Source organism: Cyprinodon tularosa, unplaced genomic scaffold (genome assembly GCF_016077235.1).
Source record: "Cyprinodon tularosa strain WSP-4 unplaced genomic scaffold, ASM1607723v1 ctg409, whole genome shotgun sequence".
Classification (NCBI taxonomy): Eukaryota; Metazoa; Chordata; class Actinopteri; order Cyprinodontiformes; family Cyprinodontidae; genus Cyprinodon; species Cyprinodon tularosa.
This window is the reverse complement of record NW_024039129.1, coordinates 98,497-120,184: the sequence shown is the minus strand read 5'-3', so window position 1 is coordinate 120,184 and position 21,688 is coordinate 98,497. Positions and strand designations below refer to the sequence as shown.

The 21,688-nt window shown below is 38.4% G+C and overlaps 2 protein-coding genes across 5 annotated transcripts in view; one reads left to right on the top strand and one right to left on the bottom strand.

Moving 5' to 3' along the window:
- Window positions 1–138: 138 nt before the first annotated feature.
- On the bottom strand, window positions 139–5,890 carry bcas2 (BCAS2 pre-mRNA processing factor). Its single transcript, XM_038298514.1, has 7 exons — window positions 5,689–5,890; window positions 2,691–2,783; window positions 2,404–2,474; window positions 1,046–1,207; window positions 916–966; window positions 746–826; window positions 139–670 (listed from the first exon to the last, which is right to left on the bottom strand). Exons 1-7 carry the CDS (start codon window positions 5,779–5,781, stop codon window positions 544–546), a joined length of 678 nt encoding a protein of 225 aa, XP_038154442.1. The 5' UTR covers window positions 5,782–5,890; the 3' UTR covers window positions 139–543.
- Window positions 5,891–10,360: 4,470 nt separating this feature from the next.
- The window catches only part of trim33 (tripartite motif containing 33), a 52,350-nt gene continuing 41,022 nt past the window's right edge, over window positions 10,361–21,688 (top strand). For 3 of the 4 annotated variants that reach the window (XM_038298530.1, XM_038298529.1, XM_038298528.1), the window contains exons 1-4: window positions 10,362–11,032; window positions 15,032–15,150; window positions 15,461–15,614; window positions 21,311–21,443. In XM_038298530.1, the coding sequence (XP_038154458.1) occupies window positions 10,402–11,032; window positions 15,032–15,150; window positions 15,461–15,614; window positions 21,311–21,443 (1,037 nt within the window). In that variant the 5' untranslated portion in view covers window positions 10,362–10,401. Of the gene's footprint in view, window positions 11,033–15,031; window positions 15,151–15,460; window positions 15,615–21,310; window positions 21,444–21,688 lie in introns of all 4 variants that reach the window. The other variant, XM_038298527.1, reaches the window with a different exon arrangement.

Genomic DNA, 21,688 nt, shown 5'->3' with positions numbered 1-21,688 from the left:
CATCTGATATAGGAACCCGTCAGCTGAATTATTTAACCCCTAAAGTTGGTGTTATTCTAAACCACGGTGAATGGAAGCGAACCTTCCACCAGAGCTGGAAAACGGACAGTAGATGAGCAGAAAATGACAAGACACAAACACCATGAAACAAATTCCTTTTTATTACAAATATGTAATTTATAATATAAAAAAACTGACAGGATGTAGAGCTGGGGAAGTTTAACAATTCACTCCTCCCCCATAAAAAAAAAAAAAAAAAAAACCTGCTGGAAAAAAGGCATCCTCCAAGGTCTACAGTCAGAAGTGATCAGTGATGCTAAATGAAACAAGAGGGTAAAAGCTGCCATCTGTGTTTCAGAAGCACTTAAAGAAACTTGCCTCTTTTAGCAGCTCTCTGAAACTGTAGAACCAATCCACTATTGTTTTTAGTCAGTTTAAATTGGTGGTTTTGGGTCGACTTCCTCAGATGGCTTCATAGCCAGAGCTGAAAGCAGTCCATCTTCCTGAGAAGCCATCAGAGTCCAGAGCTTGGGCGGTCTTTCTCTAGAAGTCCTGTCTGATGTTCTCCTTGTTCTCGTCCCCCTGCTGCTGTCTGAGCTGACCGACTTCATTCTCCAGCTGGACGATGGCCCGCTCGATCTCGTAGTTCTTACTGACCAGCGACACCCAACTATGGATGGAAACAAGCAGACGTTAGGACCCAGAAGAACCCCAGCTTGGTTTCCATCTTCACACTGTGACATACTTTGACTCCAGCTCGCGTAGTTTGGCTCCAGCTGCTAACTGGTCGTTCTTCCGCTGCCAGTTCAAATCTTGAATTTGCTTTCTATCATGAAAAGCAAATTCAACACATTATTAATTAAAGAAGGACTTAAACTTATATTTACAAAGCAAGTACCATCCACCCAGCTTCACCTGAACTTGTGAAGCTCCTTCTGAGCCATCTCAATCATGAAGGCCAAGTTACTGAGGAAGAGAAAAGGGGAAGACACAGTCAGCTGCGTTCAAACCACACCGCCTGAAGCAGAAGGCAGATGCTGCTCACCTGTTGTAGACTTTCCATGCGTTGGTTCCGTATTGCGACATGAGCTCCAGGTTCTCGATGCGGACCGCCTGGTGCTCCAGCTGAGCCATGGAGTTGTTCACACACTCCTGCCACGCCGTGATGTCGTTCTTCTGCCCCGATGTAGGCGCCGGCAGCTCATACCTCAAAAACAAAGGTTTCAGTGCTAAGTAAAACAGGTTTTATACAGGAATGATTAACTCCAATTTAATGCTTTTTAATGCTCTTAGAAATAATTTTAATACGATCAACAAGTACCCATGACTAATGTTGTGCCGATGCAATTTTTTGGCCCTGATACCGATACCTGGCTGTGCGTTATCGACCGATACCATCTGTTTGAAATTGATGTGTGTATGTAAGAAGAACTGCATACTACTTGGATGTAAAATAATTGCCATCATGGCTTTGTCAAGCTGCTGCCTACCTTTGTGAATCAGGAAAAAGACTAATACAAAGTGAATCCAGCAGAACTTTTTATTGCCTACCTGGAATGGGTGACAATAGTTGAATAAACTTTTGGCTCTAAAAATGGTATCCGTGCCCTTTTTGTTAGTAGTCGCTGATATCGATACCACCATTTTAGTGCTGGATTGATTTTCCGCCGGATACTGGTATTGGTGCAACACTACCCATGACTCTCGTATATATATATAAATAAAACAATGTGAAATCCTTTGTCATCTTTACCGTTGACAGGCTGCAGCTATGTCCCAAATTCCCCCTTTTCCAGCCACTTTTGTTGAAATTAGCATTTTCCCCATTCTTTAGCTTTTTCTCAACCTCAACCTGCTTTTGCAAACATACGGCTTTACGATCAAGCGGAAGCAGCTCCGATATAATTTGCAATATAATTTATCTGACGAAATTGTTTTTACAATCGTATTTTTCATAAATAAAGCATTTTAAATGCCTTAATTGGCATTAAATGAAGGCCTTAATTTGCATTAAAATGATTAAAGGTGATTATTGTATGTATATATATATATATATATATACACACATACAATAATGACATTTAATGATTTTAATGCCAATTAAGGCCTTCATTTTAAAAATAATTACTTTTAATGATTTGTCTGCATTGTGGTTCTCAAGGTTACTGGATCAGAACTCAAGATCCCAGAGGTGAGGTTGGAGTTCAGTTCCTCCAGCTGTGACGCACTCTAAGGTTCGTCAGCATGATATTCTGTTGACTAGATAATATTTGCTTCAATATGTCCAGCAAAAGTTCTCCACATCTATCAGACTGTCTGGATATTTCTTAAAGAATATGCTTTTCAGAATAATTAACAGGATTCATTTATGTCCAAATATGTCAATATAAAAGCAGCTTTTACCTCTTCATGCTCAGGAGCTCCATGGGCTGCCGAGCTGCCAGCCGCTCAAATTCATTCCTCATAATTTCTGTCTGCAGAGCAAAAAAAAAAAAAAAGAGAAACATGTCTCATTTGAAACTTTGTGCATAACCCTTTTTTTTCTTCATCTTCTAATCTGTATCTTTCTGTTCGTTGCAAATGCACAAACACTATGGGGAACTTGATCCTCTCTTATTTTATTGAAACAAAGTCTTACTCTTCTGATAATTGTCTAAAACAGTAACACGTTCCTTTAGGGGTCTGATTACCTCAAAAGTAGAGAAGTCTGGCGTTGGCAGGTAACTCAGGTAGTTCTTTGTCGGTCGGTACCTTCTGGTCTCTTCTTCAACCAGTGCTGCCGCCTAAAAGGACACAGAGGAATCACGTCTGGTACATTTTTAGCAGAAAAGAAAATCCGCTATTTGAAAGAAGTTAGAAATAAGCTGATGTCCTGATGCGCTGTGTGTTTTGAGCACATTTCTTTTAAAGCTGGTATTCCTCAGCAGATTGACCTTTGTCAGTTCAATCAACATATAAAAGCTCACAATACTCCTCCTTTTTTAGGGTTTTCTGACTAAACGAACTGTTTTTCAGCCATCATCAACATTCTTAGACCTTTATATCCACCCATTTATCTCTAACACACAAGCTTTAAAGAGGTTAAACTACCCATTAACAGTTACAATGAGGGAAAAATCACTGTCCTTCACTTCACCTCTTAGTAGGGCTGGACAATTGTTAGAGTTATAATTATAAAATTATTGTGTGGGCATTCGAAACATTGAAGAAATAAGATGCTACATTTCTGTCCTGTGATTCAATCAGGAGGGTCATAAACCTTTATGACCTGCATCCAGTAGGAAGTCACACTGTTGTGTGACTTCCATCCAGCCAGATGGTCATTATGACCTGCATCCTGCCAGATAATCATTACATGGTTTTCTGTTTAAGACCCGCCCTATTATGTTGTAAACCGTTAATAAAAGGCTTTGCTGTGAAGTGATCTGGGAGAAAAGGTGCTGGTTGTGAACCAGCAGTTCTTCTCCCCTGTGTAGAGGCAGACGTTGCAAAATCCCTGTCTGTGTTTGATCATTTCGTCCTCTTAAACTCACATTTCTCTGGATTTAAACCCAACAACAATAATGGCATTTGCAATATAAGTGCAACAATAAAAGACATTTCCAAATCACAGAGGGAGTGCATTTTTGTTTACATTAATTCCAACCAAAGTAAGACAATAACTTTTTCAGCACAGTTTTGTAGGTGATGGTATTATTTATTTTAAATGATTGATTAACATTGGGCTACATTTGGTTGAAGACTCTGCTGATGCATTAGACCTTGAGAGACACATTTCCTGCACATAGACTGAAGTTGAAAATCTAAACCGGAAGTGGACCAAAGAAGCTGTAGAGGATGTAGAAGTGTATTTGGACTGCACTGACTAGGATTAGCTTCAGTAAAGACAGCTACATACCAACAGCAACAGTGTGAGTAACGACGATAAATCCTGGTTTACAAGGGGAGGCATTTAGGAGTGAGGACAGAGACCTGTTCGGGTCCAGGAGATGCGACATGCGTAAACACGATGAGAGAACTGTACTTAAGCACTCAGACAGCCTAAAGACCAGCTCTCTGCTAACAACAGATCCATACTACAAACCAAAAGCCTTCAATTCCAAGAATGATCTGACTCCCAAATCAGCAAAACCAGCCCCACTGCTGCTTTTAGAGTCAACTGTTAATGACTCCTGTATCCAGAACCAGGAAAACATTTTCTTTCCTTCTCTCCTATGTTGAATAGCTCTGATAACAGAATTTGCATTTTTTATTTCAGTCTGAAGCGCAAATGTTTGATGAAACTTCAATAGGGAACCCATGTACTGAGAATAGCAAGGCTGCTATGTTAAAGTGGATTAATAGTAAACATGTACCATGACATGGAGAGGCAGCAGGCGCATATCGTGGAAGTGGCACAAGAGCCAGTGCCAGATGGTCTGCCAGCAATTTTTTTCACTTCAAAATGTCAGAAATAGCGTTGACTTTGAGGCTTTATAGAGTGGACCAAAAACAAAGCCAATCTAGTTTTTTTTAAATACTTTTTTTGGAATGACTATGACCTGGATGACTGAAAATCTTCACCAGCATGTGTGAATAATTGTTTAGCAGCAAAAATCTACCAAGTCTCCACCTCTTAGTTCTGTAAAATGGTAGACTTGAAAAGGATAAGTTAAACACATTAGTAAACTTTTAATACCATCCTGTTATTGTAAAGTATGTTTGTGATTGTGCCTCAGTTTAATAATAGCCTTATTGGTAGAAATCAGCACTCACACTGAGCCTGGTACTGCTGAAGGTTTCCTCCTGTTGAAAGGGAGTTTTTCCTCTCCACTGTCACTACAAGCCTGCTTAGTGTGAGGGATTGCATTGGAGTCAATACATCGATACAATCAGCTGGTTTTCCTTAGACAGAAAACTTTGAATCAGTTTGACTGTATGATCTGGAGAACTGTAAAGTGCCTTGACGTGACATGTGTTATGAATTGGTGCTATAGAAATATACTGAATTGAAATAAAAAAAAAAGTAGATCCTGAACAGGCAAAAACTTTGTCTCCGTTGTTAAACAATTTACAGTCCACATCAAAATAGATCTCTACTCAAACAAACCCCAAACTCTCCAACTTACGACGGAGTATTAGGGCCACACATGAAGAGAAAAAATAACTACTGACAACAAGCAGCTGATTTTTTTTTTATGGAACATCTTGCCAAAAATCAAATCCCATTTTGTATTATCAGCTTTAAAAATTAAGCTTCGAAAGCCACGTCTTTCCTTTTCCACGCTGACCTCAATCGGACATGCCTAAAGGTGTTAAAAATTACTGTTTTAAGCAATATTCACTTTATTACATTAAAGCTAGAATCACATGTTATCAGTGGAGATGCACTGATCTTCTCCAGGTACCTAAAGCTGATTATAGAACAAGCCGAGATTTAAAGGATATATTAGCTAATTATTCAATTTAAGTCCATAGGTACACGGTTTATACTCGATATGGCCTCAAGCTACAAACTTGCTATGCGAGAACTGTTTTTTTTTTTTTTTATATATATTTAATGTTTTCAAGGATTTGTCGAATCAAACATTTCAATCGTCTTATTCTGTTTTTAGTTAATTGCAAGCTTGCAAAGCACAATTAGGTACCCTGTTATAAGCATGTAGCATGCTAAGCTAACAGACTTCTGTAAGCAGCTGTTTTACTCACCGCTTCTCTGACACCTGGAGCATCGTATCCCTGGTCAAAATACGGCAAAGCATCAACAAAAACTTCACCTGCTACCGAAGTCGTTCCCGCCATTTTAATTGTCTTTATTTATTGTTCAATTCAAGAATTCCCTTTTCGCTAACGTTAACAAACGGGGCAATGAACTTCAAGGTAGCCCGGAAGAAAAGCATACACTTCCGGGTATGCCGGATATACTTACTGCCGCCTACTGGGCTGGCGGACGAACAGCTCTATCGAGAAAATCATTCCCAAATGTATATGAAATTTGTATATAATCAGCTATAACACATCAATATAACTCTCTCATTATTTTATGCATATTTTGATTCTGTTATCTTACGTGTTTTTTGTGACAGCAGCTTTTCTATATAAAAAAAGGATATATTAGGACAGAATTCTAATTATGTGTATCTTTATTAAATCAGTACTGCATTCACCATTAAAGTGAGCAGGATATGATGCTAAAACAGTGATCTGTGTGTTCATGACCTTTAAAAAAGCCTTACTCTCCCTGTGCAAATGATTACCAAATAACGCTGTCTGCTCCAACAAACAGCCACATGGGTCTTCAAACCTCAGAGTTGTTTTAGAAAAAGGTTAATCCTAACTTGAATTGAGATATACTTCTCATTTTTTCCAAGATATAAAACAAAAATCTCATATGGTCAAACCAAAAGTTCTAAATAGCTATGAAATTAAAGCTATGCAATTAATACCTTACTGTTAGGCACCTTGGGTTAGTCTTGACAACTTTTTGTCTCACAGATCAGGAACATTGTAAAGACAAGCGTTTTAAACTTAAATCAAGGCCTATCTCCCTCTAGATCAAAAAAAAAAAAACAAAAACAATCCATAAATTTAATAAAATTGGTTTTGAACATTAATTTATGGTTATTAGTCCTTCTTTGGTAATGCACCTGCAGGCTGTACAAAATCCAGAAGGCTCTGTATCGTTAAACAGTATGTTTGTTTGGCAGTGATTAACTATTAATAGGTACCAAAGCCAATTATTAACAAAGTTGGTAATCTTGATAAATATTACAATGTCAGGGCATCGCTTGTTGTTTACACATTCCACTCATCTGATTGTTAATTACAACATCTATAAAAACTTCTTTCAAATGTTTGGGTATAGTTACAAATACAATTCTGGTTGGGAGGGAAAAGAAAGATATATGGAACATGATTGAGAAATATTTATCTAATCTCAATTTATGGTTATTAAGCGACATTCGGATATTTGGTGGAATATATTTCACCAAAATTAAATCCTTGTCTAGTTTTAATTATCCAGCTTACTCTCTCTAAAAATAATTAACCAGTTTAATTATTACTATATTTGTCAGAAAAAGACACCACATTAGGAAACGGATACTACAAAACACTGTAATAATGCAGGACTTTAAACTATTGACTGATTTCATGAATGGTTCTCAGAAAATAAATTGGTTAAATTTGTGTCTTAATTCAAAAAGTCTATAGTTTTATATTTCCAGGTCTGTTTTCAATATAATGAGTGGTACTTAATTTATCCTGAAATGTAACTTTATGATTCTAGGTCTCTCTATTAAACCTTTAACAGATTTACCAGCAAAAGTTGTATTGGAAAGTTTGTACAATCATTGTTTTATGCCACACAATTTATCCATATAGAATAATTGTTATATCGCTGTAAATGCTGATATTTTTTGATAAGGTCTGGATGGAAAAAAGTGTCTAGTCAATACTAGATTTTGTCGTAAGCAATGACCATCTTTTGTTGTCTGATAATGGTTTTTGTTGTAAATACAAAATACAAACAAACACAACTACTTGTAAATATATTATTATTGCCATTCTTAAAGCTATATCTTGTTTGGTTTTAAGTGCCTTGGCGCAGTCAACAATACAAATCTTAAATTTATTCACATTTATTGACCTACATTTCTCCCTAAATTTGTACATTTTCAGACACTTAAGCAAATGATATGCATTCATTAAAAGTTCTTCAACATTTGTAGGTACCTCAGTCAGTTTGCAGGGCTCCCTTTCTGTCTTTTATGGTGGAAGAAAAACTGCTTTAATAATGTCTATGGGGACCTTATCTCTTTTTGTCTGATTATTTTCTGTAGGATGTAAAAACTAGCCATTTTCAGGCACCTAGTCTTATTCCGGCTTGGTTTTTTGAAATATCTGGGGGATAATTTGGCATGGGTCCTTTCACACTTTTGTTCTCTCCACTCCGCCTGGGGTGAGACTGGGAGCTTGGGGTTGGCCATGGCTTGGCTGGGGTTTCTGGCTCTCCTTGGGCTCTCTGGCCTTTGGTTCCCATCCTGTGGCTTTATTGTCTTGTCCGTCTGTAAGCATTGGGTGATGTCTGGGACGTAGGATAGTTTGGCATCATCCTTACGGAGGTGCCAGCTGGCAGGCATGCCTGTACGGCAGGTGGGATACAACCATCATGCCCAGATGCATCTCAGCTTGGGGTGTGGGTCTGCCTGGCTGCCTGCCCTGGCACTGTGTGCGGCCTGTGCCTTCAGTCAGGTGGGGGGACGCTAGGGGGTATCTGGAGGCTGGGTTCAGGTGGCTGGCATGTCATACTTGGCCTAGAGGGGTGGACTGCCTGTGTTGCGTTTGCCAGGCAACCATGGGTATGAGAGGAACATATGGAGTTGGGGGCCAGAAACAGCTGGCAGGGGCCTGGGAGTGGGGGGATTTGCATCTGCAAGTTGGCAACCTGCCCTGGCATTTGTGGGAGTGGATGTACAGTTTAAGGGGGGATGCCGTCGAGGGGCTTTGGCCGGCGCTGTTGGTGTGTTGGGGTAAGCAGGTGTCTAGGGCTAGACCTGGGCTACACTGCTGCTGCCCTCCCTTGGGTGGGTCTTAGCCTTTTTTTTTGTTTCTTTAGAGCTCAAGCTGCCTGCCCGCTTCCCAAATTAGGGGTTCAGGGAATGTCCCCTGGGTCTGTGGGCCGGTTCCCACTAGAAGGATTGGCCCTTAGGCCTGAGAAGAAGGCACTGTGGGTCAAATGCAGAGGGGAATTTCTCCGGTGTGTATTAATAATAATTCAATTATTGTGGGAATATCCCTTTGTCTACTTGTTGGTTGAGTTTTTGCCTCCCTCCAACCTACTGGTACATCCTAGCCCCCAGGTATGAACAGGGCCTGTCTCCTTCCCCTTCTCATGCTCCATGCTGATGAGAGGTACCTGTGTCCGCTGGCATGCTGATGGTTCTCTAGGTGCGGGGTTGGGTACTTCAGTTGGCGCTGTCTGATTCCTTGTGGCTGCTGGCTCTGAGCCTCTTGGTCCTATGGGGTCCCCACTGGGGGACCCTGGGGGACCCTGTGGGACCGTGGCACTGTGGCTTCTTGGGTTCGGCCTCCCAGGGACTGGGCCCCTTCGGGTTTGGCCCCTTTGGGGTCGGGTCATCGTCTGCCCTTCTCCAGTGGGTGCGGCTGTCCCTAATCCCGCCCTCCTTATGTCCCAGTGATCTGGGGTGCCGTTGGATATCTGGGGCCTGTCTCTTCTCTTTAGTGATCCTGGGCAATGTAGCGCGAATCTTGGGCCACCCACACCTGCTATTAAGCATATTTTCCTTATGAACGAGCTTTGTGAATCCTTTATATGCAGTATGAGCATGCTCATGCATATTTAAATTCATTACATTTTCCTTTGCTTCCAAAAAAAAAAAAAAAAAAGAAATATGAATATATAGGGCATATTCTTGATAATAAATGTATGGTTTAATAGTTAATTTGCCAGTAAAACCTATTCTATTTAAATATAAATAAGTACCATCCATCCATCCATTTTCTAGCACGCTTTTCCCGAGTGGGGTCGCAAGGGGTGCTGGTGCCTATCTCCAGCAGTCAATGGGCGAGAGGCGGGGTACACCCTGGACAGGTCACCAGTTATAATCATTTATTTTTTACTATATAAGTTACTATAATTAATATAATTATAAAAAATATATAAATATATATATTTTATATATAATATATATATATATTATATATATAATATACATATATTAAATTTCAATGTAATTACTATAATTTTATATATTACATATTTTATATATATTTTATATATAATTTTAATAATTACTATAAAACATAATTTCTAAAATTATAACTATATATACTTAATTAATATTATATATATATATATATATATATATATATATATATATATATATATATATATATATATATATATATATTAAATATAATTAATTATATATATATCATTAATTATATATCAGAGTTAGAATCAGACTTATATATATTATAAGTCTGATTCTATTATATATATATATATATATATATATATATATATATATATATATATATATATATATATATATATATATATATATATATATATATATATATATGATATATATATATATATATGATATTATTATTTATATAGAATTATATAAATTATAATTATATCATTATAATATATATGTATATACATTATATAATTATATATAAACTATATAACTATATAATTAATTACATAATTATATATAATTATAACTATAACTATAATTACATTTATGATGATCAGTTATTTTTTGGTTTTCCCTCGAGTTTTCTCCACTTGTCCAGCTTTCCTTCTCATCCGACGTCACAACAAACGTAGCCATGCGTGCTCCTGGTTCGAGAATTTACGCAGGACGTGAATCGGTTGTAAGAGGAAGGAAGATGGCGGATAACAAAGGCGATGAGGATATGGAACCGCCAGCTAATCCAGATTCAGTACCTACTGCCATGGCCGACGAGCAATCAAACAAAAATAGTGGCGATAAGGTAGTAATTATGGAAGCGGATTCGAAGCAAGATGGAGAAACCGAGTCCCAGAAAGACGCTAACGGGGAGCCTAGCGCCACCACTGAAGGAGAGCACGAGAGCAGTGGCGGGGCAACTGAGGCTACTGCCGCCGCTCCCGCTCCCGCTGCTGTTGTTGCGGCGGCGAGCATCTTAACTGAAGCCGACGGTAGCGTTAGCAATGTTGCTAGCCCGGCTGAGACCATCAGCGCCAATCCCGAACCGTTAGCAACTGAAACGGCACCCGTTGCGGATCCTCCAGCTAGCGGAAACACGACGGAAACATCTCCGGCTTCAGCTGCCCCAGCGGCGGCGGCCACCCCGGTACCCACTCCCATTAGTTTACTGGATACGTGCGCTGTGTGTAAACAAAGTCTTCAGACTCGAGACTGTGAACCAAAACTTTTGCCCTGTCTGCACTCTTTCTGCCTAAAATGCATCCCGCAACCGGACAGACAGATAAGCGTTCAGGTGCCTGGGCCACACGGGCAAACGGATACGCATATAGGTAAGTGTTTCTGGTTTAGGGATCCAACTGTTAACCAGGCCCACTGTGAAGTATAACCAATGGAAGGACTCTGCAATGACATGTCAGTCAAAACAATCGGTTACAGTGCTTTATGTTAGTAATTCAAGTTAACCACAGGTTTAGATTACTGTTTTTACGCTTTGATTGTATTAAAAAAGTTACCTTACTATGACCGATGGGTGTTTGTCAAAGACACCGAGGTGTTGTCATCATAATATCATAGATTCAATGTAAACTGATTGCACAAAAATGAACAATAACAAACGTCAGGGGTTTCTCCCTCCCTGCAGTGCTGCAGTGACTTGGGATCCATTAAGTAGTTGGTTAGACGATGGCATCACATGGCAAGATGTAGGTTCTGCAAAGGCATTAATGATAAAGCAGAAAATCAGAGTAATCCAATATATGGTTTATTGCTTCTCATTTTTTCAGTATGTATATCTTAAAAAAATTGCCTCCACTGCAGTACTTCAGAGCCATTAAGCTACCATCACTCAGCTGATCACACTTGTTATTCAATCCCAATTAAGAAGGTTTAGAGGTGTTAATGTGGTCAAGTCATTGCAAGATAACAGCAAAGTTGTTTCTATGCCAGAATAACAGGTTTGAGACAAAAGCAGTTTCTCAAATGAAACCTTGGTGTGATTGAAATAGGATTTTCTTTTACCGCTTGCTAGATTTAATTTATTCTAGGGCTGCAATTTAAGATTATTTTGCTAATAGATCAATCTGTTGATTATTTTTTTCAATCAGTTGATTATCGGACAACAAAAGGTTCCTTGGAAGAAGATTTTCTACATAATTAAACCTGGTGAAACAAAGCTTCTCAATTTGAGTTCCAATAAAGCAGTTTTTTTTAATCTTACATGCAAAATGTTTATATTTTTTTCAATTTTGGTATAATTACTGCTCTAAGTCAGTTGCTCTGTCAGCTAAAGGCATGTTTTAGTCTCTAAACCCCAGTGATCGATTACTAAATTAGTTGACGATCATTTTCATAATCGGTTAATTATGATCAGATGAATTGTTTCAGTTTTAATTTTTTTATTATTTTGAAATAGTAGCTGAAAGATGCTAATGCTATTTATATTTTTATTTTTCACAGGTATATTATTATCACATTTAGCAGTAATTTCATTATTTTTTTTCCCTTCTATCGTTTAGGTATAGTATTGATATAATTAACAAATAAGTGATCAGCTAATTTTTAGATGGAGTGGTTTAATGACATGCAAAGAAAATGCTAAAAAGAAAAAAAACAATGCTGCAATTATTAAATTGATTAGACACTAAGCTCTTCTACAATTTCCTTGTAATTATAGACATAAGGAAACGTTTAATATCGTATGCTTTAATGTTGTTTGCACTTATTTTCTCTCATGTTTTGTTTTGCTTAACAGCTACCTCATCTGTCAAAAAAACCTGCAACAAGTTTTCTGACCTCGATTTGTTAATTTCCTTAGAAATCAGACCTAAAAGAAAATCAGAAATGTATATCGGACAGGAAATGACTGTTTGGTGCATCTTACTTCATGTTGTGGGCTTTATACTAATTTGACTCGTTACTAACCTCTTTTAGATATGTACACGGATCAAATGGTCTGCTTTGCCTTTGAGACTGGTGCATTTTTGGAAAGCATGATTGTTAGTTGCTGGGCAGACATCCAACAAGTCTGTCAGCTGCAGTTCAGCTGAAGTCTTCAGGAGGTCAGCCATTAATTTTTGATATTTCAGCCAAAAGATGTTTTTTCCAAAAAGAGTTGAAATAAATAGAATCAAAACACTAACATGAACCAATATCTTGTATATCAATTCAACAAATGTAAGTGCAACCTTAGAGGTGCGTTTCAGGGTTTCATTTTCTTTTGAAGCAAATTTAACAAAAAATATTTCTTATATCTTGATTTGATAAATACTTTTACCATTTTACATCTTACAATGAGGAGTAAATAGTGTATGCAATAAAAAAATGAATAGGCTGTGTGGTTGTGTTTTACTGTGCTTATCTATTGCTTATTCTTCTAATAGAATATCTTTCCATCAGAAAGGTTATTTTTTTAAATCCCAATTTAGATTTTTGCAGAATTTATTTTGGATTATTTTTGTAAGAGACAGTTGTGTTCTAGTCAAATATAAAATAAGTTTTTAGATTTTCTGCAGCCCTCAATCTTATTTAATAACAATGATGCAAAGTCTCTTAAAAGTAATATCCAAAAATGATTAGTATAACATTTCACCATTGGATAATTGAATTTGTGATGTGTATTTTCTGTAACCAGTTTAAAGCATTTATTAACAGGACTTGACATAATGGATTAGAGATTGTTGTATACTCTGCTGGTGCAGAACATTTAACTTCACTACTTATTGGTTACATTAGGCCATGTGCTTTACTAACTAAAACATCTGGTTAATAACACATGAACAGAATTAATGATTACTAAACACTTGGATGGGAGGTTTTATTTCAGGTCATTAGCTTGATCTTAATATTCTCAAACACGATTATTTTCAAAGTATTCGGATGGTTATTTACTACATTATCTCATACCTTTTAGAGATGAAGGAATCAGAGATTGCTGCTGTTTGAGCTGGTACACTTTACACTATCTTTTTTATTTTTACTGGCTATGGATATCTGTGAGGAGATGTCCATGAAAAATAATCTGACATATAAAACAAGTAATTCTCATTTATGTTCTCCTATTGAAATCCTGAGAGATGTGGAGTTAATAGGGAAACTAATCTTCTTTTATATAAGCTTTCTGCTGAGGAAAAAGCTTTTGTCAACCTTAATAGGTTTTTATTTTTTTTATTTAAGTTGTTTAAGGCTTTACTAAATATGGTTTAAAAAGGGAAAAAAATTGGTAAACTCTGTGGTTTTCATGTTGTAATAAACTGAAAGTAACCATGGATACTAAGCTTTGTCACTTTGGAAGATGAAAGGGATCTTATCTTGGCTTTTGAGTTTTCAGCCTTGATTTTATCTGCTAGCTGTAGCCTCTAGCACAATTATAAATGGGGACACAATTTGGCTAACCAGTTCCCTGATTTAATCTTAATAAATTATTTCTGGTATAAATGTACAATAGCTCAGAATCCCTGAGCTACTGTTTGAAAAAGGGTTTTAATTGTGCACGACTTAGGAATATGATGCAAAGGATGGAGAGCTTCATTTCAGAGCTACATATGGGCTGGCACATGTGCACCCTGGGGGGGGTGGGTTGGGGGGGAACCTAAGCCTGAATCCAGTCCAGCTGCTTTCACTACTAACCACACATGGGGACCCATGCAGCTGGAGCTGACACGAACCGGCTGTGTGCTGTTCAAGTCAGTGTAAGCCAGTTCAAACCAGATAGAACCAGTTCCCACCACAGATGGCTGGCTTTTTTTAAACGCTGGTGGGGGTGGGGATTTATTGGTTTATGAGGTATATAAGGGGTAAAATATTCCCTCAACTTAATTTAAAAAGCCTACAGTTTATCTTGTGACTTAATTGGAATTAAGAGACAAAGTTAAAACAAATTATTATTAACGAATTATCTCTCGGCGCCAGTAATTGTGCCACTGATTCATGTAATTTCATTAAGGGGGTTGAATAAAGTGATTAAGTGCAGCAGCCATTGTTTTTTGTTGCATGATTTAATATTCCAATAAAAACGTCAAGGATGGTGAGATTGGATTTTTCGGGAAATCGAAGCTAAATCGATTAGCTCCCATGAATAGGCAGGCATTTCTCACTGCAGTAGGAGTTTTCATTAAAATCAGGAAGGAAAAGGAAAGGAAAGGAAACTATGGAGATTTGGAAAAAAGGCTGGAGAGGTGATCTTCGTCTTTAAAGGAGCACTGATTTAATTAACTCAGGTATTCGTTTATATGGATTTCAGTCTGCTTCAAAAGAGTATTTATTTCATAAATCCTAATGGTTGAATCAGAGTATCAGATGCTTAACTTGAACCTTTTTTTTTCTCTCTACAGTAAATGTTATGAGATGTTCGGTTTGCCACCAGGACTACAAACAAAGCGACATTATTGACAACTACTTTGTCAAAGACACAACAGAAGCTACCAGCACATCTGATGAAAAAACTGCACAGGTGAGCCAAAAGCTGACTGCATGGCTGTCTGCGCATCTCTCTGTTTGCCAGCATTCATGTTAATTATGAGGGATTCTCTGATAGTCTTACAAGATGAACTATCAATCCATTAATATTAAAAACAAATATTAATCAGTAGAAAAATACTTATTTATTACTCTGTTAAACATGATGCGTAATATTGCTGTCCTGCTGTCAACAGGGTTTTAGAGCAATGGCATGTAGTCTGCAGTATGTGTGGTAATGCTAGTTTCATTTTGATTTCTTAAAAACAAGCTAATTGTGTTGTCATTCCTTCGGTCGTCCTAAGGTGTGCACAAGCTGTGAAGACAATGCTGGGACTGTCGGCTTTTGTGTGGAGTGTGGCGAATGGCTGTGTAAAACGTGTGTCGAGGCCCATCAGAGGGTGAAAATTACCAAGGACCACAAAATTCGTACAAAGGAAGATGCGGATGCTGCCGCTGGTAAGACAATATAATGACTCTTTAACAGCTTCCCACAGCCTGAGACAGAAAGTCTTTGTGTTGGTGTTTATTGGGCAGTACTCGTAGTGCTGATGCGGCTGTTGGAGAGGAGATTAGGCTGATAAAACGGCATTCATCATGAAATTATCAAGATTTGTAACATTAATAGTTTTTTTTTCTGCTGGGTGGTCGTCTGACACCAATGCTGAGCTTAGTGTAACAAAAAGGGTGGTCTTCTGTTGCCGTTTAAAAAGATGTTTTTTATGTTGGCTTAGAACAGGGGTTCCCAAATCAGGCTGCACACCAAGTTGGTGGTATATTTTTTTTAGGATAATTAAGGCATGGCTTCTAAGATGTATTGGGGGGACAGAATGAATAAATGTATCATGGCATGGAGAGTTAACGTTGTAATATTTTGACAGTAGATTATGAATATATTATTAATTTGACATGGAAGTTGTAATCAAATGGTAGGTCTTTCAAAATCAAGGGCAAAATTAATTGTTATCAGTTGAATGATTATAACTGTAACACACTTACTGACCAGGGTTCTTGGTTTTTGGCACCCAAGGTTAGACCTCTAGAGCAGCTGTCTAAAATCCTGTTGTCTCCACCCATTTAGCAAATTAGGCTGTGGCTATCAGCAAGAAAACTGTCTCTGTTTATTCAAATTTTACCAAGAGGAGGATGAGTCTGACCTGAGTGATAAATCATTCGCTGCACAATAAAAGCAAACTACTACTGGTTAAAAATTTGATCATCCGGGATTATAGCAAATCTAACATCTATGCAAACACTATACAATACAGATTCCAGCTCCTAAAAACTTACAAGGTCAGACTTTTAGATCAGCTGTCTAAAATCCTATTGTCTCCACCCATTTAGCAAATTAGACTGTGGCTATCAGCAAGAAAACTTACAATTCAGTTATTGAGATGATCCCTTCCAGATATCACCACACCCCCCACCCCATCACAGAGGAACAAAGTACCTCCTCTCTTCAGCCGGTGAACAATACCTCCTTAACGACCGACCCTTAACAATCATAGACAGGTTTCAGGAATTACAGGAGACGACCCCCCCCTTTAACGACAACCTCCCCCCCTTTAACGACCGACCTTCAGAATCATACAAAGGTTTCAGATATTACAGGCTAACAATGGAACCAAACGACCCGCTCGTCGGTTCCCATTTGCATGTTTCCAAGCTGTAAAAGGCCTTGTCCGGGAAGCGAAACGTCTTCAAACCTTGGAAACCAAATCCAGTGGATTGTTTTTGTTGTTTTTTTACTTTTACGGAACTACACAATACAGGAAAATAAAGAGGTAGATAAAATTTAAAATAATTTGGAAAAGGGGAAAAATAGATCTAAGAGTCAGTTCAAAGAATTTCTTAGAGAAAGTCCAAGTTAGATGTATGAGTGCATTCAGTAGTGTCCTTTCAAAACAGCAGCTGGTATATGTGAATAGCTATAAATGCAGTTAAACGGTGTTGTTTCATTCAGCTTGCCATTGGTAACGGTGATGGGTCACATATGCATTAAACAATACAGATTTGCGGCAAGATGGTTAGTTTGGATAAAAAAGTAGACCCAGCTGCCCTTAACATATGGTCAAAAGAGGTGAGTTAACATTGCTAAGAGCACAAAAGGTTGTATGCTGGTCAAGATTCTCAGTCATCTAGTCATCATAGACATTGTTTTTTTTTTTTTTTACTTTTTTTGGAACGGGTTGTAAAATTCATAAAATGGCCGCCTCTAAACCACGTGGCGCCAAAGAGGTTCAGCTCCCTTCTAACACCTTAAAGGAATAGTACACCCAAAACATGATTAGCCTTCATTTTCTACTCACCCCTATGCTGAACAACACCCTGGAGTACTTTTTTGATATCTCAAATGCATCTGGAGATCTGGGAGGCTTCTTGCTGTCTGCTGACATTCAAATAATGGAGGTCTATGGTGCCAGAGGCAGAAAGGTCCATAAAAGTCCACAAAAAACGTGTCAATATTCCTCCATACTGCTCGTCCAATGTATTCCAAGTGTCCTGAGTGGGTAGCATCCAAAATTTACTCGAAACGAAGTCATTTAGAATGTTTTTAGAGCATAAACAGTAGTGTATAGGATTTCCTGAAAGTGCGCGCCTGCGCGTTCACGACGCTACGGAAGCCGGCAGACCAAACCAGATGAAAGTGCGCATTCAGCGTCTGCTCTGCCGATAATGCAAGCGTAGAAGAAGAAATGTGCTGTTTACCTGTGCAAAGAAAGAAACAACGAAAGAAAAATGTCTGAGGACTTCAGTGTTGAGGAAGAGCATGAGTTCTTTGCCGAGCTGAATGCGCACTTTCATCTGGTATGGTCTGCCACGGTTTCCGTAGCGTCATAAACTCGCAGGCGCGCGCTTTCAGGAAATCCTATACACTACTGTTTATGCTCTAAAAATTTTTTTTTGACTTTGTTTCGAGTAAATTATGGACGCTACCCACTCAGGACACTTGGAATACATTGGACGAGCAGTATGGAGGAATATTGACATGTTTTTTTTGGACTTTTATGGACCTTTCTGCCTCGGGCACCATGGACCTCCATTATTTGAATGTCAGCAGACAGCAAGAAGCCTCCCAGATCTCCAGATGCATTTGAGATATCAAAAAAGTACTCCAGAGTGTTGTTCAGCATGGGGGTGAGTAGAAAATGAAGGCTAATCATGTTTTGGGTGTACTATTCCTTTAACTTTGGGACAAGAGAGAAAGGGAGGACAAACTGAAGAAAATAACCCAATAGCAGGTGGTCAGTCCTCCATTCACACGAACTCCTCATGAAACCGGTGTTACGTTTAGAACTCTTTTTGGAGGAACCATCGGCTTTAAAAATCAAGAGTTTCAATAAAAAGCATGGAAAACTTAACTAACTCCGTTTGCCCAAGCTAAGCACCTTAATTGAGCATCAAATCAGAATAAAGGAGGAAAAAAGTCGACTCTAGATGGGAGGAGGGGGGCAGCGGTTCCGATTCAGTCCACAACCAGTCCGTTTCCAAACCTGGGTCGGCTCTCTGGGAGACTTGAATCTGTCTGATGCAAACAACAAGGAAATTTGATGGGCTTTAATCGGTTTGATAACTCCACTGACTACAATCCGTAGATGGTACACTGCAACGCTGGCTCCCCACTGCAGAGTTCATTCCAGTTCGTCGTTGTTGCAGAATAGTTTTGTTCAACCCAGACGAAAACTCTGTTTTCTCATCCGCTTCATCGCGATTATACACTGCAATAAAAAGTTCTGAATGGCAGGAGAAGAGTGGCTGGGTTCGCCCGCGAACCGACTTCAAAGGAATTCAGTTGAAGGTAGTTCTCGCCTTTCAGGCTGGTAGCCCCAGGGAAAAGAGGGATGCTCAGGCATGCATCGATTTTAAAGCAGTATGACATTGGAGGCAGTGTTGGGAAAGTTCTCTTTCTACGTGAACTAGTTCAAAGTTCAGTTCACACATTTTAAAATGAACTAGTTCAGTTCATAGTTCATAATTCAAAACCAAAAAATGAACTAGTTCATAGTTCTTTTTTTTTTTTTTCATATATTGCTCAATTACACCATAGCCTACTGTAGAACCACAGACAGCAATTATTTTATCAGTTGTAACTCTGAAACTGTGCGTCAGATTTCATCTTCATATCCATTTTTGAATCCTTATCCAACCAGGGTTTACATTAGCATTGAGGGGACAGCATTTCCCCATTGTTGCTTTAACGCTTTGTTGCTGTCCATTCACTTCACACTAGTAGCAGCTGCAGCTTTCACCCCTACAGTATATTCTCAAAAACATCAGGAAAAATGTCCTGCTTGAATCGTCTTTTTTATGAGGAATTATTAAAAGAAAAACAGGAAAGTAGTCTTTAAGGTGCAAATGTTTTTTTTTTATTTTAATGATTTTTTCCATTTGAAATTCCATTTCAATACATACTAAAAAGGAATCCTGGAAAATTATACCAGGCAGGTTTAACAAACAAGTTACATGGATAGTTACATGACATGTGTTGTGAATTTGGCGCTATATAAATAAACTGAATTGAATTGAATTGATAGTAAAACCCTCAAGAACAGGGGTCTTCTATGTTTTCCAGACCAAGGACCCCCAAACTGATGGCGAGACGGAGCGGGGACCCCCTAACTATATATATTGTATGAAATTGTGTCCTATAGTCACTCTATTACAGATGGAGTAATGTAAAGAAATTAATTTCTCCCTGGGATTATTAAAGTTTTTCTGATTCTGATTCCTGGTTGTTGTGAAGGAAACGGTGCCCAGCTTGAAAGAGCTCCTGTGTGTCGCTGAATGTGTGCATTGATGACTGAAAGACATCTTTTGTCTCCATTTATCTGTTTACTACAGTGTGTTGATTTCATGTTAATGAGTATTTAAAGACATTTCAATTAGCGGGGGAAAAAATTGCAGGCAGGGAATATAAAAATATCAACTAACCATGCAGACCCTCATGCAGTACCTCCGTAGACCCCCTAGGGGTCGCGGATCCCCTGTTGAAGACCTCCGCTCAAGAACATTTTACTAACACAAACTGAGGGACCAGGCTGAGGTAGGAATTTAAGGTTACTGAAGTGCGGATTTTTTTACTGAAAGCCGGCGGGCAAAGTTGTTGCCATCATCCTCACCGACCACCTGGTCATACACCTGTTTTAAGTGATCATACTGCTGCTTTGTCGCCTCCACGGTCGCCTCCATGCTGCTGTAGCTTCCACGCTGCATTTTGTTTTGATGACGCACGCGGCTGTAGGCTACGACACTGGTAGCTGGTGTTGCCAGATTGGGTGTTTTTCCCGCTACATATTAAGGCCTATTTATGGTTTGATTTAGCCGGGGTTTCGCCTGGAGGACTCTATAGAAATCTGGCAACATATTGAACGGAGCTGAACTGAGAGAGCGTGCCGTTCACAGACACCAGAATGAACGAGTTCACAATAACGTTCATCAGGCAATAATGCAGTACGTTCAGTTCACGTTCGCCCAAAATATGAACGAGTTCATGAACTTTCGTTCAATGAACGCGTTCAGGCACAACACTGATTGGAGGGCTGTCCTTCCTGCCTCACAGTTCTCCTGTAGCTGATTCGTCTAACAGGCGTGACGTGTGGGGATTGGGTCTTCTCACATCATTGTCATTGAAGCCAGCTGCATCTTTCTGAAAGGGATGCGCCAAGCGCGGTCACAGGTCTGCTCTGAAAGGGGGCGTGATCAGGCTGTGATCATGTGTTCCAGCAGTGTTTATATCACAACAATGCAAAATTTAATAGCTATTAAGTAACTAAATGGTACTGTTTTTTTAATGCATTATTCGATAATTGAATACACCATTAAAATTTGAAATGACCCATTAAATCATTAACCGTTTTAAATGAAAATGCTAATTATTTTAATGGTAATTAATTCATTTAAAAAATTTTCCTTTTATTTCATCAGTAGAAATTATTATATAAACAAATATAGAGGAAAATAATATATTTTTTTAAATAAGTGTATTTAGAATTGTCCCTGGTCATTTCATTTGTGATCATAGGCTGAAACAAAATAACTAAAGAAGACAAAACCTTCTCAGTATCACTGTCAGTATAGATTGTGTTTAATCAGGTTTTGTTGTCTTGTAAATATTTTAAAGTGTGTTTGATTTCTTTCCTCCTGTGTTTCCACAGAGTCGGGAAACACGGCAGGACAGAGGCTTGTTTTCTGTCCCATCCATAAACAAGAACCTCTGAAACTTTTCTGCGAAACATGTGACACGTTAACATGTCGGGACTGCCAGCTTCTGGAGCATAAGGAGCACAGGTAGATCCGATTTTGAGACTTTGCCATTTTCATCATTTTGGGAAATCTCATGCATTTGTCAGGACACTCAGACAAAAAAAAAAGTTACAAAAGGGATTTTGCAAATAATTTAACTTTAAGAGGTTCATTAATTGTTTGCTTTTAAATATTGAAGTGAATGGCCTACAATTTTTATTTCTTATACAAAACCTCATAATTTATGATGCTTCGACTAGTAGCTATAAGTTAGATATGTCTCTTACTAG

Coding starts and splice junctions, on each gene's coding strand:
- bcas2 (XM_038298514.1), bottom strand. CDS start 5,781: ATGGCGGGAACGACTTCGGTAGCAGGTGAAGTTTTTGTTGATGCTTTG. Junction 2,784..5,688: donor CTCCAGGTGTCAGAGAAGCG/GTGAGTAAAACA, acceptor GTGTCCTTTTAG/GCGGCAGCACTGGTTGAAGA. Junction 967..1,045: donor GCATGGAAAGTCTACAACAG/GTGAGCAGCATC, acceptor TCTCTTCCTCAG/TAACTTGGCCTTCATGATTG.